This window comes from Giraffa tippelskirchi, chromosome 7 (genome assembly GCF_054371585.1).
Source record: "Giraffa tippelskirchi isolate mGirTip1 chromosome 7, T2T-mGirTip1v1.2.pri, whole genome shotgun sequence".
Taxonomy (NCBI): Eukaryota; Metazoa; Chordata; class Mammalia; order Artiodactyla; family Giraffidae; genus Giraffa; species Giraffa tippelskirchi.
Window position 1 is genome coordinate 121,093,059 of NC_137281.1, and position 17,936 is coordinate 121,110,994.

At 35.3% G+C, this 17,936-nt stretch overlaps 1 protein-coding gene across 3 annotated transcripts in view; it reads left to right on the plus strand.

Annotated features, from left to right (window-relative positions):
* The window catches only part of TRPM7 (transient receptor potential cation channel subfamily M member 7), a 102,950-nt gene that overhangs the window by 16,440 nt on the left and 68,574 nt on the right, over positions 1-17,936 (plus strand). For 2 of the 3 annotated variants that reach the window (XR_014059107.1, XM_081508296.1), the window contains exons 2-11: positions 476-555; positions 4,000-4,038; positions 5,780-5,978; positions 8,184-8,397; positions 10,831-10,955; positions 11,736-11,907; positions 13,373-13,547; positions 16,267-16,390; positions 16,814-16,886; positions 17,587-17,687. Coding sequence is in view for 2 of the 3 variants with exons in the window: in XM_081508296.1 (XP_081364422.1) it covers positions 476-555; positions 4,000-4,038; positions 5,780-5,978; positions 8,184-8,397; positions 10,831-10,955; positions 11,736-11,907; positions 13,373-13,547; positions 16,267-16,390; positions 16,814-16,886; positions 17,587-17,687 (1,302 nt within the window). In the remaining variant the exon portion in view is untranslated. Of the gene's footprint in view, positions 1-475; positions 556-3,999; positions 4,039-5,779; positions 5,979-8,183; positions 8,398-10,830; positions 10,956-11,735; positions 12,565-13,372; positions 13,548-16,266; positions 16,391-16,813; positions 16,887-17,586; positions 17,688-17,936 lie in introns of all 3 variants that reach the window. The other variant, XM_081508297.1, reaches the window with a different exon arrangement.

Sequence of the window (17,936 nt, forward strand, 5' to 3'; positions counted from 1 at the left end):
ATTTATCTTAGAAGTATAACAGAATATATCTAGGGGTATTTTTGGCTCTGTCATGTGGCCTCTGGGATCTTAGTTCCCAGACCAGGGCTCAGGGGACCCAACTTGCGCCCCCTTCAGTGGAAGCACAAAGTCTTAGCCACTGGAATGCTTGGCAAGTCTCTGACAGTCACTTTTAATTGGCTGTAAAATGATCCACTTCCCAGGATCATACCAACCCCTCTTGAAGTTTTTGGCTCTGCATAGCACTGTTGATTTAGTATCTGCATAGTACTGTTGATTAGTAATCTCAATCTCAGTGGATTTAAATGGACTGACTCTCATATTTTAGGTGTGCTGTCATCAGAAAGCATGTTACATGTAATAAATACTTAGTGAACTAAAAATGGAATTATTTTTTATATGTTTCTTATCAAATTTTTCTTTGTAATATTAATTGGTTAATTTATAAATAGTCTTTTTAAACTTTCTGTTTTAGTCCCAGAAATCCTGGATAGAAAGCACTCTGACCAAGAGGGAATGTGTGTACATCATACCAAGTTCCAAAGACCCTCACAGGTAAGCACACTTCTCTTTATTCTGAATTCTAGAAATTTAGAGCTATTTATTTATTAAGAACTAAAATTATTAATTATTTGTAGTTCCTGTTGGGTGAAGGAAATGGGAACCCACTCCAGTATTCTTGCCTGGAGAATTCCGTGGACAGGGGAGCCTGGTAGGCTGCTGTCCATAGGGTCGCAAAGAGTCAGACATGACTGAAGCGACTTAGCATGCATGCATGCGTTGGAGAAGGAAATGGCAACCCCCTCTAGTGTTCTTGCCTGGAGAATCCCAGGGACAGAGGGGCCTGGTGGGCTGCCGTCTTTGGGGTTGCACAGAGTCAGACACTACTGAAGCGACTTAGCAGCAGCAGCAGCAGTTACTGTTAATTTTTGTGTTTACTGTTAATCTTTTAGGATTAGGAGGAGATAGTATTAGCAAGATATCAGCATTCTGCAATGACATTTCACAACATGAAACCTCTCATTCAGAGTGTTCTTCCTTCCCTGATCTTCCCCCATATCATACTAGTATATTATAAAGATCAGACAGTTAAGTCTCTTTTTTAAAAATTTGATTTATTGATACTGAGAACTTAACAAGTTTATGTATCTGTTTAAGGGGCATCTATTGAGTACCCAACACTGTAGTTTATGCTGAAGAAACCAGTATGAACCTAATGGTTGCTGTTTTTGTTTGCCAATATGTAGCTATAGATGAGCACCTATTGGAAAACCCATCACCAGAAATTTGTTGGCATCTCTGATTGTCCTTTGGTCTTAAAAATGGCATTGATAATAGAAAAAAAATTTAAGTAAAGGACATGAGTTAGAATTCAAGAAAAAGATCTCTTGAGGTATTTATTGAAGAAACATTTTTCCTGAATTTTTTCTTTTTTCTGAGACCTAAAAATACCAAAAAGCTTAAAAGGGTACATCAAAGATATACTTACTTCCTGGACTACAAAGCACTTTTCTTCACAGGCACTTAGGACAAATTAATTGAAAAAGGTGTTTACCGGGGTTTTTAGTTGTCTTACTGTTCCTGTCTCCTATTAAACCTTGTTTTATATGCAGTTATCCTCTCTACAACTTTCACTTCCATTTGATATATGGCTCTTATGAAAATACAGCCAAGTAAGCAATCTTTTATTAACTGTTTCAAGTTACAGTATGTATGTGTTCAGTCACTCAGTTGTGTCTGACTCTTTGCCACCCTATGGACTGTAGCCTGCCAGGCTCCTCTGTCCATGGGATTCTCCAGGCCAGGAGTACTAGAGTCGGTTGCCATTTCCTTCTTCAGGGGATCTCGACCCAGGGATTGAACTGGTGTTTCCTACGTTGGCAGGCAGGTTCTTTTACCACTGAGCCACCTGGGAAGCCCAGTCTTTTATTAACTGATGTATATTAAGTTATAGCACCTGTCCCTATTATTGTGACATCATAGTGAATTCTCGGTAAATATTTGTTGAATAGAATTTCTAAATATTTTGTTTGTATATTACATAAACCTTCTGTTTGAAATTCAACATTTCTTTTTATATTAATGGCAAAAAATTTTGAGTATCTCTCTCATTTATACAGATTTTCATTATAAGAGAAATGTGCATGATAAATTTTGCAAACTTGAGATGCAGAAAGTTGGCTCAATATTCAGAGTATCAAAACATGAAGACAGTCATTATTAATAACATTTATTGTACCTATTTTAAATCTTTACTCAGTGCATAGCTTTTGTTTTAAAATATTGCTAAATTCAGTCTATATGTAAAACATTGTATCTTTTTTTTTAACAAAATGTTATGGTAATTTTATTTTTGCGTAATATCCCTTTAAGAGTAGTAGTTAATACTCTGTTGGTATATATACAATTCATATACGTATCCTACTATTGGGTACTTGAGTTGTTTTCAGTTTTTAGCCTATTTTAAATTAAAATTGGGTCGTAATGGAGATCTTAGCGGATAAAACTACTTTTGTGTTTCAAGTTTTATTCCCTCTTAGTATATGTAATGCCAAAAAACTTTGCAAAAGATTAAAGAATATATACATTGTCACCAGTAGTGACGAGAATTCCTGAATATTGATTAATGTTAGCCATCATCTTCAAGAAAGTGATTAATAGAAAATTATGTATTAAATTTGCATTTATTTGATCACCATTAAGAAAACATTTTTTGTATTCTTTAATATTCCCCCAATTTTTGGTAATTTCTGTAAATGTCTTTTTAGATCATTAAAATAGATAACCTTAGTGTCTCTTTCAATCATTATTCTGTGACTTATTTAAATTGCATACTAGTTATTAAAGATGGGTTATATTATAAGATCATGTTTTTTTAACCAGAGAGCACCAATGACATTTCCCAGGTCACATTGTTCTTTGTTCTTAATTGTTGCATTCTTACTAATTATATATCTGGATCATAATTTTAATATTCCCTGATTGATGGACATTTTAGTTAACCTGTTTTTCTTTTTTGCTATTAGACAAAAGTATTCTGTAGTGAATAACTTTATTTTACACATATTCTATAGATATTTTTAACCTTTACTCTTTAAGTACTGGAATTAGAGTTTGAGAGTCTACATTTTACATTTTGATGAGTATTGCCAAATTGCCTTCCATTTATACTCCTACCAGCAGATATAAGACTACTTTCCTCTATATTCTTACCAAGATATTGTCTTAAAGGATTAAATCATTTTCTTCCAATCAAATATCTTTTCATATGTATGTTTTTACTGTGAATTATCTGTTCATATGGACTTCCTAGGTGGCTCTGTGGTAAAGAGTCCGCCTGCCAGTCCAGGAGATGCAGAGGACATTGGTTCGATTACTGGGTCAGGAAGATCCCCTGGAGCAGGAAATGACAACCCACTCCAGTATTCTTGCCTGGGAAATCCCATGGACAGAGAAGCCTGGTGGGCTACAGTCCATGGGTTGCAGAGTGTGCATGACTGAGTGACTGAGCACACGTGTATACATCTGTTCATATATTTTCCCATTTTATATTGATTTGATAAATACATATTAGGGAAGCTAATGTATTTTTTATATTATATATTTGGGAAGCTTTATATATTATATTTATATTTAATATATTAAATATAACATTAGGGACGCTTTACATATTAGGGAAGCTAACCTTTTCTCTATAAATATTTTTTCTCAGTTTATCTTTGTACTTTTATTAGTGACGTATTTTTGCCACATAAATCTTTTTTTCTTTTATGTAATTAAATCTGTCTTTTATGGTTTCTGGGTTTTATGGAACAACTAATTGTATTTAAAGTATGAAAACTGAGTTTTTAAAAAAGGTACAAATGACCTAAGATATCTCTTGAAAAATATATAATATTCCTTTGTTTTGTACTTTTTTTTAATGGATTATTATAGTTTAGTTTAAATGAGAAGAAAAATGATTTTCCCTTTAAGTAATAGATTTACCTTGTTTTACAGATGCCTTCCAGGATGTCAGATTTGTCAGCAACTTGTCAGGTAAGTTTCATAACTGTAACGGTATTGCACAAATTTTGGGTAATAAAACTAATGTATTAAGAAAGTCAGAATGCACTGGGATAAAATTCACAGGCCATTATGTTTAACTCACACTTGGGAGGTAAAGGATCAGGCACAGTTCCCTGAAGCTCAAGTGCAGGTGTCTGAGCAGAGTGCTAAAGCTGAATGTGAATTAGCTGGGTAAAGATTGAGGAAAGGGATTTTAAGGCAAAGAGGACAGTTTGTGGGAAGGCCTGGCAGTGAAAGAGATTATGGTTATGTCAGGAAACTGCAATCTGTAGAAGGTATTAATAAGATGGATATTGAAGTGATCTGAGTCTTGAGAAATAAGTGGAGCCGGATCATTTTAACTTTTTGTATACTATGCCACACAGTTTTGATTTCATGTTAAAAAGATATTATATAGGGGAGTAACATGCTTAGATTTTCTTTTTTTTTCCCCCTTAATAAAAGCAGTTGGCATTTTGAGGAGATTGGATTGAGAGGAAAAAATAGTTTGGAAGTTTTTAGAGTAATTCTGGCAAAAAATAAGAGCCTGAATTAAGATACTGCCTATGGTGATGAAGAGAAATAGGCGTATTTGAAAAGGGGGATCAATCAGATAAACTCAGTAGGATTGGTGGTATGTTGCGAAAGGGAAGATTTGAGGACAGTACCTAACATTCTTACTCGGGCAACTAATTAAAGAGTAATGTTGTTCTTTAAGATGTGATGAAGGAATATAAGAGAAAGAAGAGAAGATCTCCAGTTGGCAGGCTAGGAGCAGAAGTGCATAGAATGAGTTCATTTACATATATCGAATTGTTTTACCATCTCCAGGCCTATTCATTCCTTCCTCTAGATGGGTAGTTCCATCTGGCATCTGCACTCAGGCTGAAGAGATTCCTTTAGCTTTTGGTATAATGCTGGTATACTGGAGATGAGTTTTCTCAGCTTGGTTTATCTGAAAATACGTTTGTTTTACTCATTTTTGAAGGATGTTTTCACTGAATATGAAATTTTGAGTTTTCTCATTCCAGTGATTTGAAGATACCGTTCTATTGTCTTCTGGCTCTTGTTTCTAGTGGGAAGTCAGCTGTCATTAGTGCAGTGGTTCCTCTGTGTGTAATGGGTCTTTTTTCCCTCTGGCTATTTTAAGGATTTTTTTTCCCTATAATTTTGGTTTTTAACAGCAGGCCTGTGATGTGCCTGAAAATGGTTCTCTTTTTCCTTCTTTTTGAATAAATCTTGAATAAATATCTGCAAGTTCATGTTTTTCACCAAATTTTAGCCATTGTTTCTTAAAACCCTTTTCTGCCCCTTCTCTGTCTCTCCTCCCTCTGGGACCCTGGGTATATTAGGTTGCTTGATATTTTCTACAGGTCACTGAGGCCTGTTTTATCTTTGTTTAATTAAAATAATTTTTTCCCATTTATCAAATTAGATCATTTGTGTTGATCTGTCTTCAGGTTCACTAACATATATACAATCTTCAATGCTGTTTTGGCATCCATAAGTAGATGCCTCAACCCAAGTTTATTAATAGAAGCCTGTATCATCAAATACTAATGTATTTATAGTATTTTAATGCTATGGTGAACATATTAACTTATTGATATCCTAAAATCAGAAAGTCAGATTATTTTCATATTCTTCAAAAGTTCCTTTATTTTCATAGAGTTTTTCATTGACTAATTTTTTTTAAAGGTCTTTTAAAAGTTTTATTATTTTTTTCCCTTAGGTGTTTTTGTGGTCGCTTGGTCAAGCAACATGCTTGTTTTACTGCAAGTCTTGCCATGAAATACTCAGATGTGAAATTGGGTGACCATTTTAATCAGACATTAGAAGAGTGGTCTGTGGAAAAACATACAGAACAGAGCCCAACAGATGCTTATGGAGTCATTAATTTTCAAGGGGGCTCTCATTCCTACAGAGCTAAGGTATGTTGTGTATTAGAGTGTCTTACTTCATTTACCTTTCAATTAATATCAACTCTTTGCGACTCCATGGACTGGAGCCCACCAGGCTCCTCTGTCTATGGAATTCTCCAGGTAAGAATACTACAGTGGGTTGCCATGCCCCTCCCCAAGGGATCTTCGTGACCCAGGTATTGAACCCAGGTATCCCTCATTGCAGGAAGATTCTTTACCATTTGAGCTACGCAGGAAGCTAGTTAATTAAATAATGTATGTTTATTATCTGACAGTTTATATAACAGTGTGTCAGAAAATTAGTTTTAGTCATTTCTTTATTTTGAAGTTCTTTGTATTGGTACACACAAATATAGAATTATTATGTCTTGGTGGATTAAACCTCTTTTAGTTTCATTTACTATTTCACTTTCTCTTTGTTCCCTTATTTTATATTCTGGGTTACTTATTTTTTATTATTGCTTTTCTTCTTTATAGCATCTTATTTATATATTCTTTTTCTGTTCTGTAGATTAATTTTATAAATACTATAAAATACATCTTGAACTGTTTACTGTTACATATTAATACTTTTACTACTTCCTGGTCAATGCAAGGACCTTTAGAATACTTGTGACTACATTTATTTCCCTCATGACTTATGTGCTTTTGTTGGCATAAATTTTATTTTTTTGTGTGTGTGTTTTAAAAACTCCCAAATTGGGCCTCCTTGGTGGATCAGTGGTAAAGAATCTGCCTGCCAGTGCTGGAGACAAGGGTTCGATTCCTGATCCTGGAAGATCCCACATGCCATGGAGCAACTAAGCACATGTGCTACAACTATTGAGCCTGTGCTTCAGAGCCCAGGAACCACAAGTACTGCACCCACATGCTGCAGCTACTGAAGCCTACATGCCCCAGAGCCAGTGCTCAGCAACAAAAGAAGGTACCACAGTGAGAAGCCCAGAGCATTGCAGTGAAGAGTAGCCCCCACTTGCTTCAACTAGAGAAAGTCTACACAGAACAAAGACCTGGTGCAGCCAAATATAAATAAATAAAAATCTTTAAGTCCCCAAATAATAATTTATGATTCATGTAGACTTGTCTACATTTTACCTTTCAAGTTGCTGTGCCTGGCTCCCTGCCTGCCTTGATTTGCTAAGCAGTGTCATATGGTGGGCCTGTCTCTCCAGGTTTTTCTGTTCTCTTGGATCCTGACCCCACAAGTTGTCACAGCTTTTGTAGCTTACTGACTTCTTAATAACAGGGGTTGTTAATCTAGTTTCTCTAGTTCAGAGTTAGTCCAAAACAACATAGTCCATCGTTGAAAATGGAATTCCTCATTTATTACTAACATAATCTGTTTTTTTTTCTTTAATTCATTTATGACTGTGATGGGTCTTCATTGCTGTATGAGGGCTTTCTCCAGTTGCTGCAAGCAGGGACTACTTTTTGCAGAGCCTGGCCTCAGTAGTTACGGCACACAGGCTCAGTTGCCTCACAGCATGTGAAATCCTCCTGGACCAAGGATCAAACCCATGTTCCCTGCATTGGCAGGTGCACTCCCAACCTCTGGACCACCAGGGAAGTCCCGTAATCTGTTTTTTAAATTTATTAACTTTTCCAAGCACTACTTAATGTACCCAAGTACAATGATGAGTTAAACAAAGCTAATGCCCAAAGGCTTATAGAAGAAATCTCATTATAAATTATTCTTAAGGGAATCTGGAGTCTTCTCAGTTTTATATAATTTATGATATTTTGAGATATTTTTCCTTGGTGTTTGATTTCTGTTTGTAAAGGAATGGATAATATACTGTTTTGGAAAGAACTTTTATTAGAGAAGATTAAAAGTGTTTTTTTCCCCCCAACATCTGAGTATTATAGATTTGATATGAATATTTTTGATTTCTTATTACAAGGCAAGAAATACTGTGGATAAATCTGTAAACCATATGAATGGTAATTGGGTTTATATAATCAGAAAGAGTAACAAATTTACATCTTAAAGTTTGAAAATTAGAGTGCCACTATTTCTCTAGCTCTTACAGAATGATTTTCCAACTTTAATATGGTTTGTTTATTATTGCTTATTCTTAGGAGTGTGAATATATTACAAGTAGCCTATGAAATCTATTTTATAATAATCTGATGCAAATAAAGTTTTTCTTAAGTCATATGGTGCTGCATTTTGAAACTTATGAATTATTATTTTTTAAAAATCTTTCTTGTTAGTATGTGAGACTATCATATGACACCAAACCTGAAATCATTCTACAACTTCTGCTTAAAGAATGGCAAATGGAATTACCCAAACTTGTTATCTCTGTGCATGGTGGCATGCAGAAGTTTGAGCTTCACCCACGAATCAAGCAGTTGCTTGGAAAGGGTCTTATTAAAGCTGCAGTTACAACCGGAGCCTGGATTTTAACTGGAGGAGTAAACACAGGTAAACAGTAATAAAATTGGTATAATTTTTATTTGATGTGTTTGTAAATTTTTCATAATATCAGATGTTTGAAAAGTCAACACGGTATAAATGTATACTAGTCTTCTGTTAAGTAATCTGTAGTTCTTAAGTATAAATGCTAACTGAAAAATGAATTTGGTTTTTGTTTGTTCTTTTAAAAGAATAATATGCTTTATCATTTACTTTTTTTTAAATTAAGACTTTATTTTTGGCTGTGCTTTGTGGCTTGCAGGATCTTAGTTCCCCAGCCTGGGCCGTTGTGATGAAAGTGCCAAATCCTAATCACTGGACCGTCAGGGAATTCCCAAGAATAATGTGCTTTGGAGCAAGGGTTTGCAAACTATGGTTCCCTGCACCAAATCCAGACTACTTCTTGTTTTTGTAGATAAAGCTTTATTGGAACGTAGCCACATTTGTTTTTGTATGGTTTTGTATCACACTTCTGTGCTATAAGGAGAAGGAAATGGCATCCCACTCCATTGTTCTTGCCTGGAGAATCCCAGGGACTGGGGAGCCTGGTGGGCTGCTGTTGAGGATAGTTCTTAGACTGTATGTCTTGCAAAGCCTAAAATGCTAAAAATTTGGTCCTTTATAAAAAGTTTGCTGACCTCCTACTGTATAGCAAAGTGTTACTCTTGCCACTTTGTGACTGGTAAATTGAGAAAAGAATGGCAATTCATTGCCTAGACAGTGGTAAAAAATAGCTTTTGAAATTAATTTTTAATATAATCTTATATTCTAAGCCTTTCCTATCACATACATAGTTTGGATAAAAGGAAGGCAAATTAATTTTAATATCCAAAGTAAAACATAGTTATTATTTAAATTAGTTTGCAAAAATCTATTTCATTAACAGCAACTGTTTTTTGAACCTTATTGTGGCATTCTTCTAGCCACTGAAAATATATCATTACACAAAATATTTGCCTTCATGGAGCTTATATTCTACTGGGAAAGATGTAGAAAACAGCAGATAAATGTATAGTAAACTATATGTATATGTATAGTAAACTAAATGTATAGTAAATTAAATAATAAGTGCTTTGGAGACACATAAAATGTAGAGGAGGGATAGTGAGGGATGGTCAAGGAAGCTTCGTTCATAAGATAACTGAGTAGAAGTGAAAGGAAATGAAGCAAATGAGATTAAGAATAATGTGGGGCAGAGCATTTAAAGGAGAAGAGATGGAAAGTATTGGAAAAATAGTAAGAAAGGTCCAGTGTAGCTTGAGTAAAATGAACGAGGACTGCTAGGTGATGAGATCAGAAAGTTACAGGTGAGTGGTGATGGTGGGGTTGGCATGGGGTTTGTGGTAAACATCAGGAGCAACAGACGGATCATCATATAAGGCCTTGCAGGCCATTATAAGCACTTTGACTTTTAATCTGAATTAGAAGGGGAGATTTTAAACAGAGAGTTGACAGGAGCAAAGATATCTTGAATGATGTTTTAAAAAGACTATAAATAGGCAAGGCAGCAACTGGAAGAACAGTGAAGATGCTGTTTCAATAATCCATGTGAGGAATGAGATCTAATGTGTTATAAAAATCTAATTGAGTGATGTGTTGATTTGCTAGGGCTGTTAAAATACCACAGACAGGGAGGCTTAAACAAAAAGAAATTTATTTTCTGATAGTTCTGGAGATCCAAGATCAAGATGTTAGTAAGTTTGGTTCCCCCGATGCAGCTCTCCTTGACTTAGAGATGGCCATCTTCTCACTATGTCCTCCTGTGGCCTTTCCCATTGCATGTGCATCTCTGGTGTCTCTTTTTGTGTCCAAATTTCCCCTTATAAGGACACCAGCCAGATTGGACTAGGGCCTACCCTAACATCCTCATTTTCACACGATAACCTAAAGGATCTATTTCCAAATACCATCACATTCTAAGGTACTGGGGTTAGAATATCAACATAGGAATTTTGGGGAGGATACTGTTCAGTCCATAACAAGTGGTAATGAGAAGTTATGTGCTCTTTTGAATTATTTTTTCTGTATACTTTCTTCCCAATTTTTGACTCAGTTGGAAAACTGTTGTAGTTTTTTGTGAGTGTGTGTGTTTTGCTTATAGTCCTGAGCCATACTCTTCTTTTTTTTTAGATGATGTATAGAGCAGTAACAAAAACTACAGTTAACATGAGGAATCTAAGAGAGGAGACTAGGCCTAACAACATGGTAAAAGTTAGTTTTACGTGTGTTTCAGGCAGTTATAGTGATTTGACATTGTGGGTTTTTTTTTTTTTTTTTGTCCTTGTGTTTTCTTTTGAAAGTTTGTCTTTTGGACTTCGTTGCTTTTTATCTTGTATATGTAAAAAAAAAAACTTAGCACCAGTTGTAATGTTACTGAGAACAGGATTGTTCTGAACACAATAAAGACTTTCAAATAAAGTGAATTTAATTTTGTATGAACAGGTGTGGCAAAACATGTTGGTGATGCCCTTAAAGAACATGCTTCCAGATCATCTCGAAAGATTTGCACTATTGGAATAGCTCCATGGGGAGTGATTGAAAACAGAAATGATCTTGTTGGGAGAGATGTAAGAGTGTTTTTTTTAATTTCTTTTATTTCAGCTTATGTGGAGACAAAATTAGAGCAAGAGTAATGCAAAGTCAACCTAAAATATTCATGATCATACTACAATCCTTTTGAAAACACCATCATAGATTTAAACAATTGTGATTATAATGTTAGTACATTTGGTTTCTGCCCTTTTTTGTATGACTATTTCACACCTTTTCCATATCATGCCAGTCTGTGTAATTAAGTTTTTAATGACTGCATGAGGTTAAGAATTAATTGTATTGTCTGTGAAAGTAGTAATCAAATGCTGGTGTTTTATTCAAGTAGGTTAAAGACATGTGAATTGGTTGTAGATATTTTTTCAAGAGATTATTAAAAAGGTATTATAATGATCATTTTCAAGCACAGTTAAATTTCTAACATCAATTTTAAAGATTCTACTTATGACTGGAAAAGTAGCAATATGACATTTAACTGTTTTTATTCAGTGTCCTTTATATATTGCACTTTATTCCCTAATAACCTGAGAGTTTCTTAACATTGTTTATTTTTTTGCTTATTTGCTGCTGTTTCCTTTGTATGGGATGATGAAATATGGTATATTCTGCAGTGATAGCCAAAATATAATTGTTTGGTTCAACCCGTTATTGAATAATCTTCAGCTGCTTAAAAGCTCATGCTTTTTGATACATTCTTTTACATTTTGTATTTTTGCCTTTACAGACTATTTCAAAATTTGTTTTTACTCTAAGTTATGTTTAATCCTACCCACTAACACATGTTTGCTATTGTTTAGGTGGTTGCTCCTTACCAAACATTGTTGAACCCTCTGAGCAAATTGAATGTTCTGAATAATCTGCATTCCCATTTCATATTGGTGGATGATGGCACTGTTGGAAAGTATGGAGCAGAAGTCAGACTGAGAAGAGAACTTGAAAAAACTGTTAATCAGCAAAGAATTCATGCTAGTAAGGGCATTTATAAATTTGTTGTTAAAATTATTCTGATCAGCATTCTATGAAAGGTAGAATGTTCTTTTAAGTCCTCATTTCCTTAGTAGCAGAATGACATACAAAACAACAAAGAGTAACTGACCTTAAACAAAATAAGACCTAGAAAACAAAGTTTGAGATTAAACAGGATACTCAAATATCAAGGCCAAAGCCACAGAAGTTCATTGGAAGCTTTGTTGCTACTGTAATCCCATTGCATCTCAAGGAATTCAGAAATATTCTTAATGTATGATATATTCCAGTACACGAAGAAGGCAGTGGCACCCCACTCCAGTACTCTTGCCTGGAAAATCCCATGGACAGAGGAGCCTGGTAGGTTGCAGTCCTTGGGGTCTCGAAGAGTCGAATACGACTGAGTGACTTCACTTACACTTTTCACTTTCATGCATTGGAGAAGGAAATGGCAACCCACTCCAGTGTTCTTGCCTGGAGAATCTCAGGGATGGCGGAGCCTGGTGGGCTGCCATCTATGGGGTCACACAGAGTCAGACACGGCTGAAGCGACTTAGCAGCAGCAGCATTCCAGTACATGACTTTGAAGTTCAGGATTGAAGAGGAAAAACATACTTTATTGTGAAGTAAGAATCACTTCACTTAAAGTTGATAACACAAGTAGGTATCACTCTTTGGTAGATATGTCTTAAAAGTTGGTATTCTTGACACATGTCTTTTCCAGCCATGGTCAAACTTTCTGGTTCAACATCTAGATTTTTATTTCAAAAAGAAGAAACTTTATAATTTTAGGACACCAAGAAGGTGAGCTCTATGATGAAGTGAAATATAAGTACAAAAATTACAGAATAGTATTTACAGATTATGATGGAGTCATAGCATCTCCTAAAACTTAGGAATGTTTTAGAACTTTGCAAATACCTATATTTTGGATTTTTTCACTACATTGCAAGGTATTCCCAAAATTTTTTTTCTGTTACTCTTAATGAGGTCTTGGATTTTATTATCTGTTCTGTTTATGTAATCCTGATTTTGTCATTAATTTCTATACTAATGTCTCAATGCATTTGGAATCAAAAAGTGATTAAAAATAGAAACATTGGAAGTTCAACTCATGCCATATTAAAAAGCAAACTGAACACCAACTTGGTGTTTTAATTTCTTACCAAGAGTTAAAGTAGTGAAATATGCAAAATAGTTATTGCTCTTTAGTGACTATATGTTCCAGTGTGTGCCTTGTTATATATTGGATTTTCTAATTTTGTTATTTAGAATAGATTTGAAAGTCAGTGTAAAAGTAATTTATTTAGTATTTTATTTATATCAGACTAGTATCATGTTGAGTACTTTGATTAAACACAGTCTTTTAAGAAATTTTATTTTGGCTTTTTATTGTTTTTGAGAAAAAAATAAGATTAAATTATTGAATATTGCCTAATATCATAATTAATCTTTTTACTTTTTTAAGGAATTGGTCAAGGTGTTCCTGTGGTGGCACTTATATTTGAGGGTGGGCCAAATGTTATCCTCACAGTTTTAGAATACCTTCAGGAAAGTCCTCCTGTTCCAGTCGTTGTATGTGAAGGAACAGGCAGAGCTGCAGATCTACTAGCTTATATTCATAAGCAAACAGAAGAAGGAGGGTAAGTGTATGATTACAACATATTTTTAATGATTTCATATAAAGAGGGCTGTGGGGGCTTCCTAGGTATTGGAGTGGTAAAGAATCTGCCTGTCAGTTCAGGAGACAAACAACATGCAGGTTTGATCCCTGGGTCTGGAGTAGGAAATGGCAACCCACTCCAGTATTCTTGCCTGGAATATTCCATGGACAGAGAAGCTGGATGGGCTACAGTCTGTGGGGTCACAAAGAGTAGGACACAACTGAGCACCCTTGCGTAAAGAGGCTTGTGGCTTCTAGAATATTAAATTCATTTCAGTGTTTTATGAACATGAAACTACCTTCCTAAGTGTTGAGGAAAAGGCCTGTCTGACAAATTATTCAGTTCATTCAGTTCAGTCGCTCAGTCGTGTCTGACTCTTTGCAACCCCACAAATCGCAACATACCAGGCCTCCCTGTCCATCACCAACTCCCGGAGTTTACCCAAACTCATGTCCATCGAGTTGGTGATGCCATCCAGCCATCTCATCCTCTGTTGTCCCCTTCTCCTCCTGCCCCCAATCCTTCCTAGCATCAGGGTCTTTTCCAGTGAGTCAACTCTTCGCATGAGGTGGCCGAAGTATTGGAGTTTCAGCTTCAACATCAGTCCTTCCAGTGAACACCCAGGACTGATCTTTAGGATGGACTGGTTGGATCTCCTTGCAGTCCAAGGGACTCTCAAGAGTCTTCTCCAACACCACAGCTCAAAAGCATCAATTCTGCAGTGCTCAGCTTTCTTCACCGTCCAACTCTCACATCCATACATGACTGTTGGAAAAAACCACAGCCTTGACTAGACGGACCTTTGTTGGCAAAGTAACATCTCTGCTTTTTAATATGCTATCTAGGTTGGTCATAACTTTGCTTCCAAGAAGTAAGCATGTTTTAATTTCATGGCTGCAGTCACCATCTGCAGTGATTTTGGAGCCCAGAAAAATAAAGTCTGACACGGTTTCCACTGTTTGCCCATCTATTTCCCATGAAGTGATGGGACCAGATGCCATGATCTTAGTTTTCTGAATGTTGAGCTTTAAGCCAACTTTTTCAGTCTCCTCTTTCACTTTCATCAAGAGGCTTTTTAGTTCCTCTTCACTTTCTGCCATAAGGGTGGTGTCATCTGCATATCCGGAGAAGGCAATGGCACCCCACTCCAGTACTCTTGCCTGGAAAATCCCATGGACGGAGGAGCCTGGTAGGCTACAGTCCATGGGGTCGCTAAGAGTCGGACACAACGGAGCGACTTCACTTTCACTTTTCCCTTTCATGCACTGGAGAAGGAAATGGCAACCCACTCCAGTATTCTTGCCTGGAGAATCCCAGGGACGGGGGAGCCTGATGGGCTGCCGTCTATGGGGTCGCACAGAGTCGGACACGACTGAAGCGACTTTGCAGCAGCAGCATCTGCATATCTGAGGTTATTGATATTTCTCCTGGCCATCGTGATTCCAGCCTGTGCTTCCTCCAGCCCAGCGTTTCTCATGATGCACTCTGCATATAAGTTTAAATAAGCACAGTGACAATACACAGCCTTGACGTACTCCTTTTCCTATTTGGAACCAGTCTGTTGTTCCATGTCCAGTACTAACTGTTGCTTCCTGACCTGCATACAGGTTTCTCAAGAGGTAGGTCAGGTGGTCTGGTATTCCCATCTCTTTCAGAATTTTCCACAGTTTATTGTGATCCACACAGTCAAAGGCTTTGGCCTAGTCAATAAAGCAGAAATAGATGTTTTTCTGGAACTCTCCTGCTTTTTCGACACATTATTAGAATGAATTAAAATACAACAGTCTTTGTTGTGGACAATTTTGCAAGATCTGTTAAATATACAGAGGCACATATCTTTTGACTTGATAGTTTTATTTCTGGTAATTTTCCTACAAATGTACACATGTGAAGTAACTTATATAAAGTTACAGATTACAGTGTGGTTTGTAATAGTAAAAGATTAGAACAATATAGAGCATATATCAGGGGGAGTGAATGAATAACATAGTACATCTGCGTGGTGGAATAGTTTGCAGTTATGTATGGTTTTAATCTGTTTAGTAGACTTGAGAAGATTAACAAAATATATATGTAGAAAAAAGGAAAATGTACAGTAACATATATATTATGGTGCCTTTTATGTGGGAGAAAAGCAGAATAATTGTGTATATGGAAGAAGATCCTGAAAAGTTACACAAAGTGATAGTGTTTCTTGGGAGCAGTTGAGATGGAATGGACTGATGGAAGACAGTGAAAAGGACACTTTCACTATGAATTTTCATATTTTTATATTTTATATCAAGCTTTTGAGCCGTGTAAATATTCCACATTGAGAAAAAGAAAGAAAAATGCAAATGTGGTGATATTTAACACATTTTGGTGAAATACTGCTTTATACATGATAATATCTTAAAATTATACAAAATCTTATAGAATGTGAGTACTGATAGTGTTAACACATGCCTTGTAAAAAAAAAAAACTTGGAAATAATTCAAAGAGAAAAATCACTCCATTTTCTGTTTTTCACCCTTGTGATTTGTAGTGGGAGTCTAATGAAGCAGATTTCACTCTGGTCAAGAATTTAATTTTTTTTTCCAAGTACTTAATACAGTATCTTTAAATGTCTTGCCTGTCCACCAGTACTTGATGATACTAGATTCTTCAAATAACGGAATTTGAAATCAGTGGATTAAGTTGTGTTTCCTCTTACTTCAGGAATCTTCCTGATGCAGCAGAGCCCGATATTATTTCAACTATCAAAAAAACATTTAACTTTGGCCAGAGTGAAGCAGTTCATTTATTTCAAACACTAATGGAATGTATGAAAAGAAAGGAGCTCGTAAGTAGATTTCATCAGAATAAGCCTTTTTATTTCATTCAAAGCACATTCTAAACTAGAGAAGTACTTTAAAAAAAAAATAATTTTTGGCCACCTCTGTGGCTGGTGGGATCTTAGTTTCCCAACCAGGAATTGAACCCAGGCCCTTGGCTGTGAAAGCATGGAGTCCTAACCGCTGGACTGCAGGGAGAATTCTCAGTTAGAAAAATATTAAAGGTTTGAATATACTTGAATTTTATTTGGTAAATGATATAGATTCTTAATTTTCTGGGTTGTTTATTATAATGAAATTATTTCCAACCCCCCAAAATTGTATAAGCCATGTAGTTTGAAATTACTTTGTGATTTATATGTGATTTATTTGCCTTATGCCTTAGCTTTTAAAATGTAAAAGCATAATATTATGGCTTAATCTTTAAATAGATCACTGTTTTCCACATTGGATCAGAGGAACATCAAGATATAGATGTAGCAATACTTACTGCACTGCTTAAAGGTAAGGTTTAAAATTTATTTGTTAGGTCTTTCATTTACAGTCTTTTTATATAAGTTAGGGTTTTTTTAATTTGAGAATTAAATTTTTCAATAATTTTTCTTTGTAAAGAAAAATTCATATAGCATTCACTTTCTGTGACAGTAAATTCGCTTTTGTCTTTATATTATATACTTTTTTTCAAAGTTCAAATTAGGATTTATGACATTAGGCCTATCATCTTGTTAAGGGTGTATAAAATGTGTCACATTTTTAACTGGCTGAAAAATAAGTGTGTTAAAGTAATAAGGTATTAGTTGATAGAAATTAAAGATAGCATTCTTAAAAATCACTAGAAGGTGTTAAAAATTAGTGATAAGCAGATGAATAATCCATGGAAAAATGAGTCAGAATTTATATAATAGATATTAGCAGAAATGTGGAAATTTGGAAATGATAGAAAGATCTTAAAACAAAGAAACCCTATAAATTGGGGGTGAGGAGGAAGCTTTATATCCTCCTACTGGGTATTTGTATACTCCTGATGGATGGTGTAACATTTCTAGAATTTATTTTGGCAGTGTATCAAAAACTTTATATATCCTTCTACACAGCAGTTTGACTTCTGTAAATTCATCCTATTAAACATGTGCACAAAAATGTACTTGCCAAAAAATTCAAATAAGTTAATTGAACTCGTCAACTGTTTTCTTTATTCGATTAGGCACTAATGCATCTGCATTTGACCAGCTCATCCTTACATTGGCATGGGATAGAGTTGACATCGCCAAAAATCATGTATTTGTTTATGGACAGCAGTGGCTGGTATGTAAATAATGTATATAAACAATGTAATTAAGCTAAATTATACCAGTATTTGCTGAAACTGTGACCTAATATGACATTTTACCTGTCAGTCAAAAGTGCAAAATTACTGTAACTAAACATTTCTGTAGCATCCAGATCCATTTAGAATTTAGTAAGTTCTGTTTGTCTCTTGATAAAAACTGTGTTTTTTATAAGGTCTAAATCTCTAAAAATACTATAACTTACATCTATGTTTGTCAGGAATGT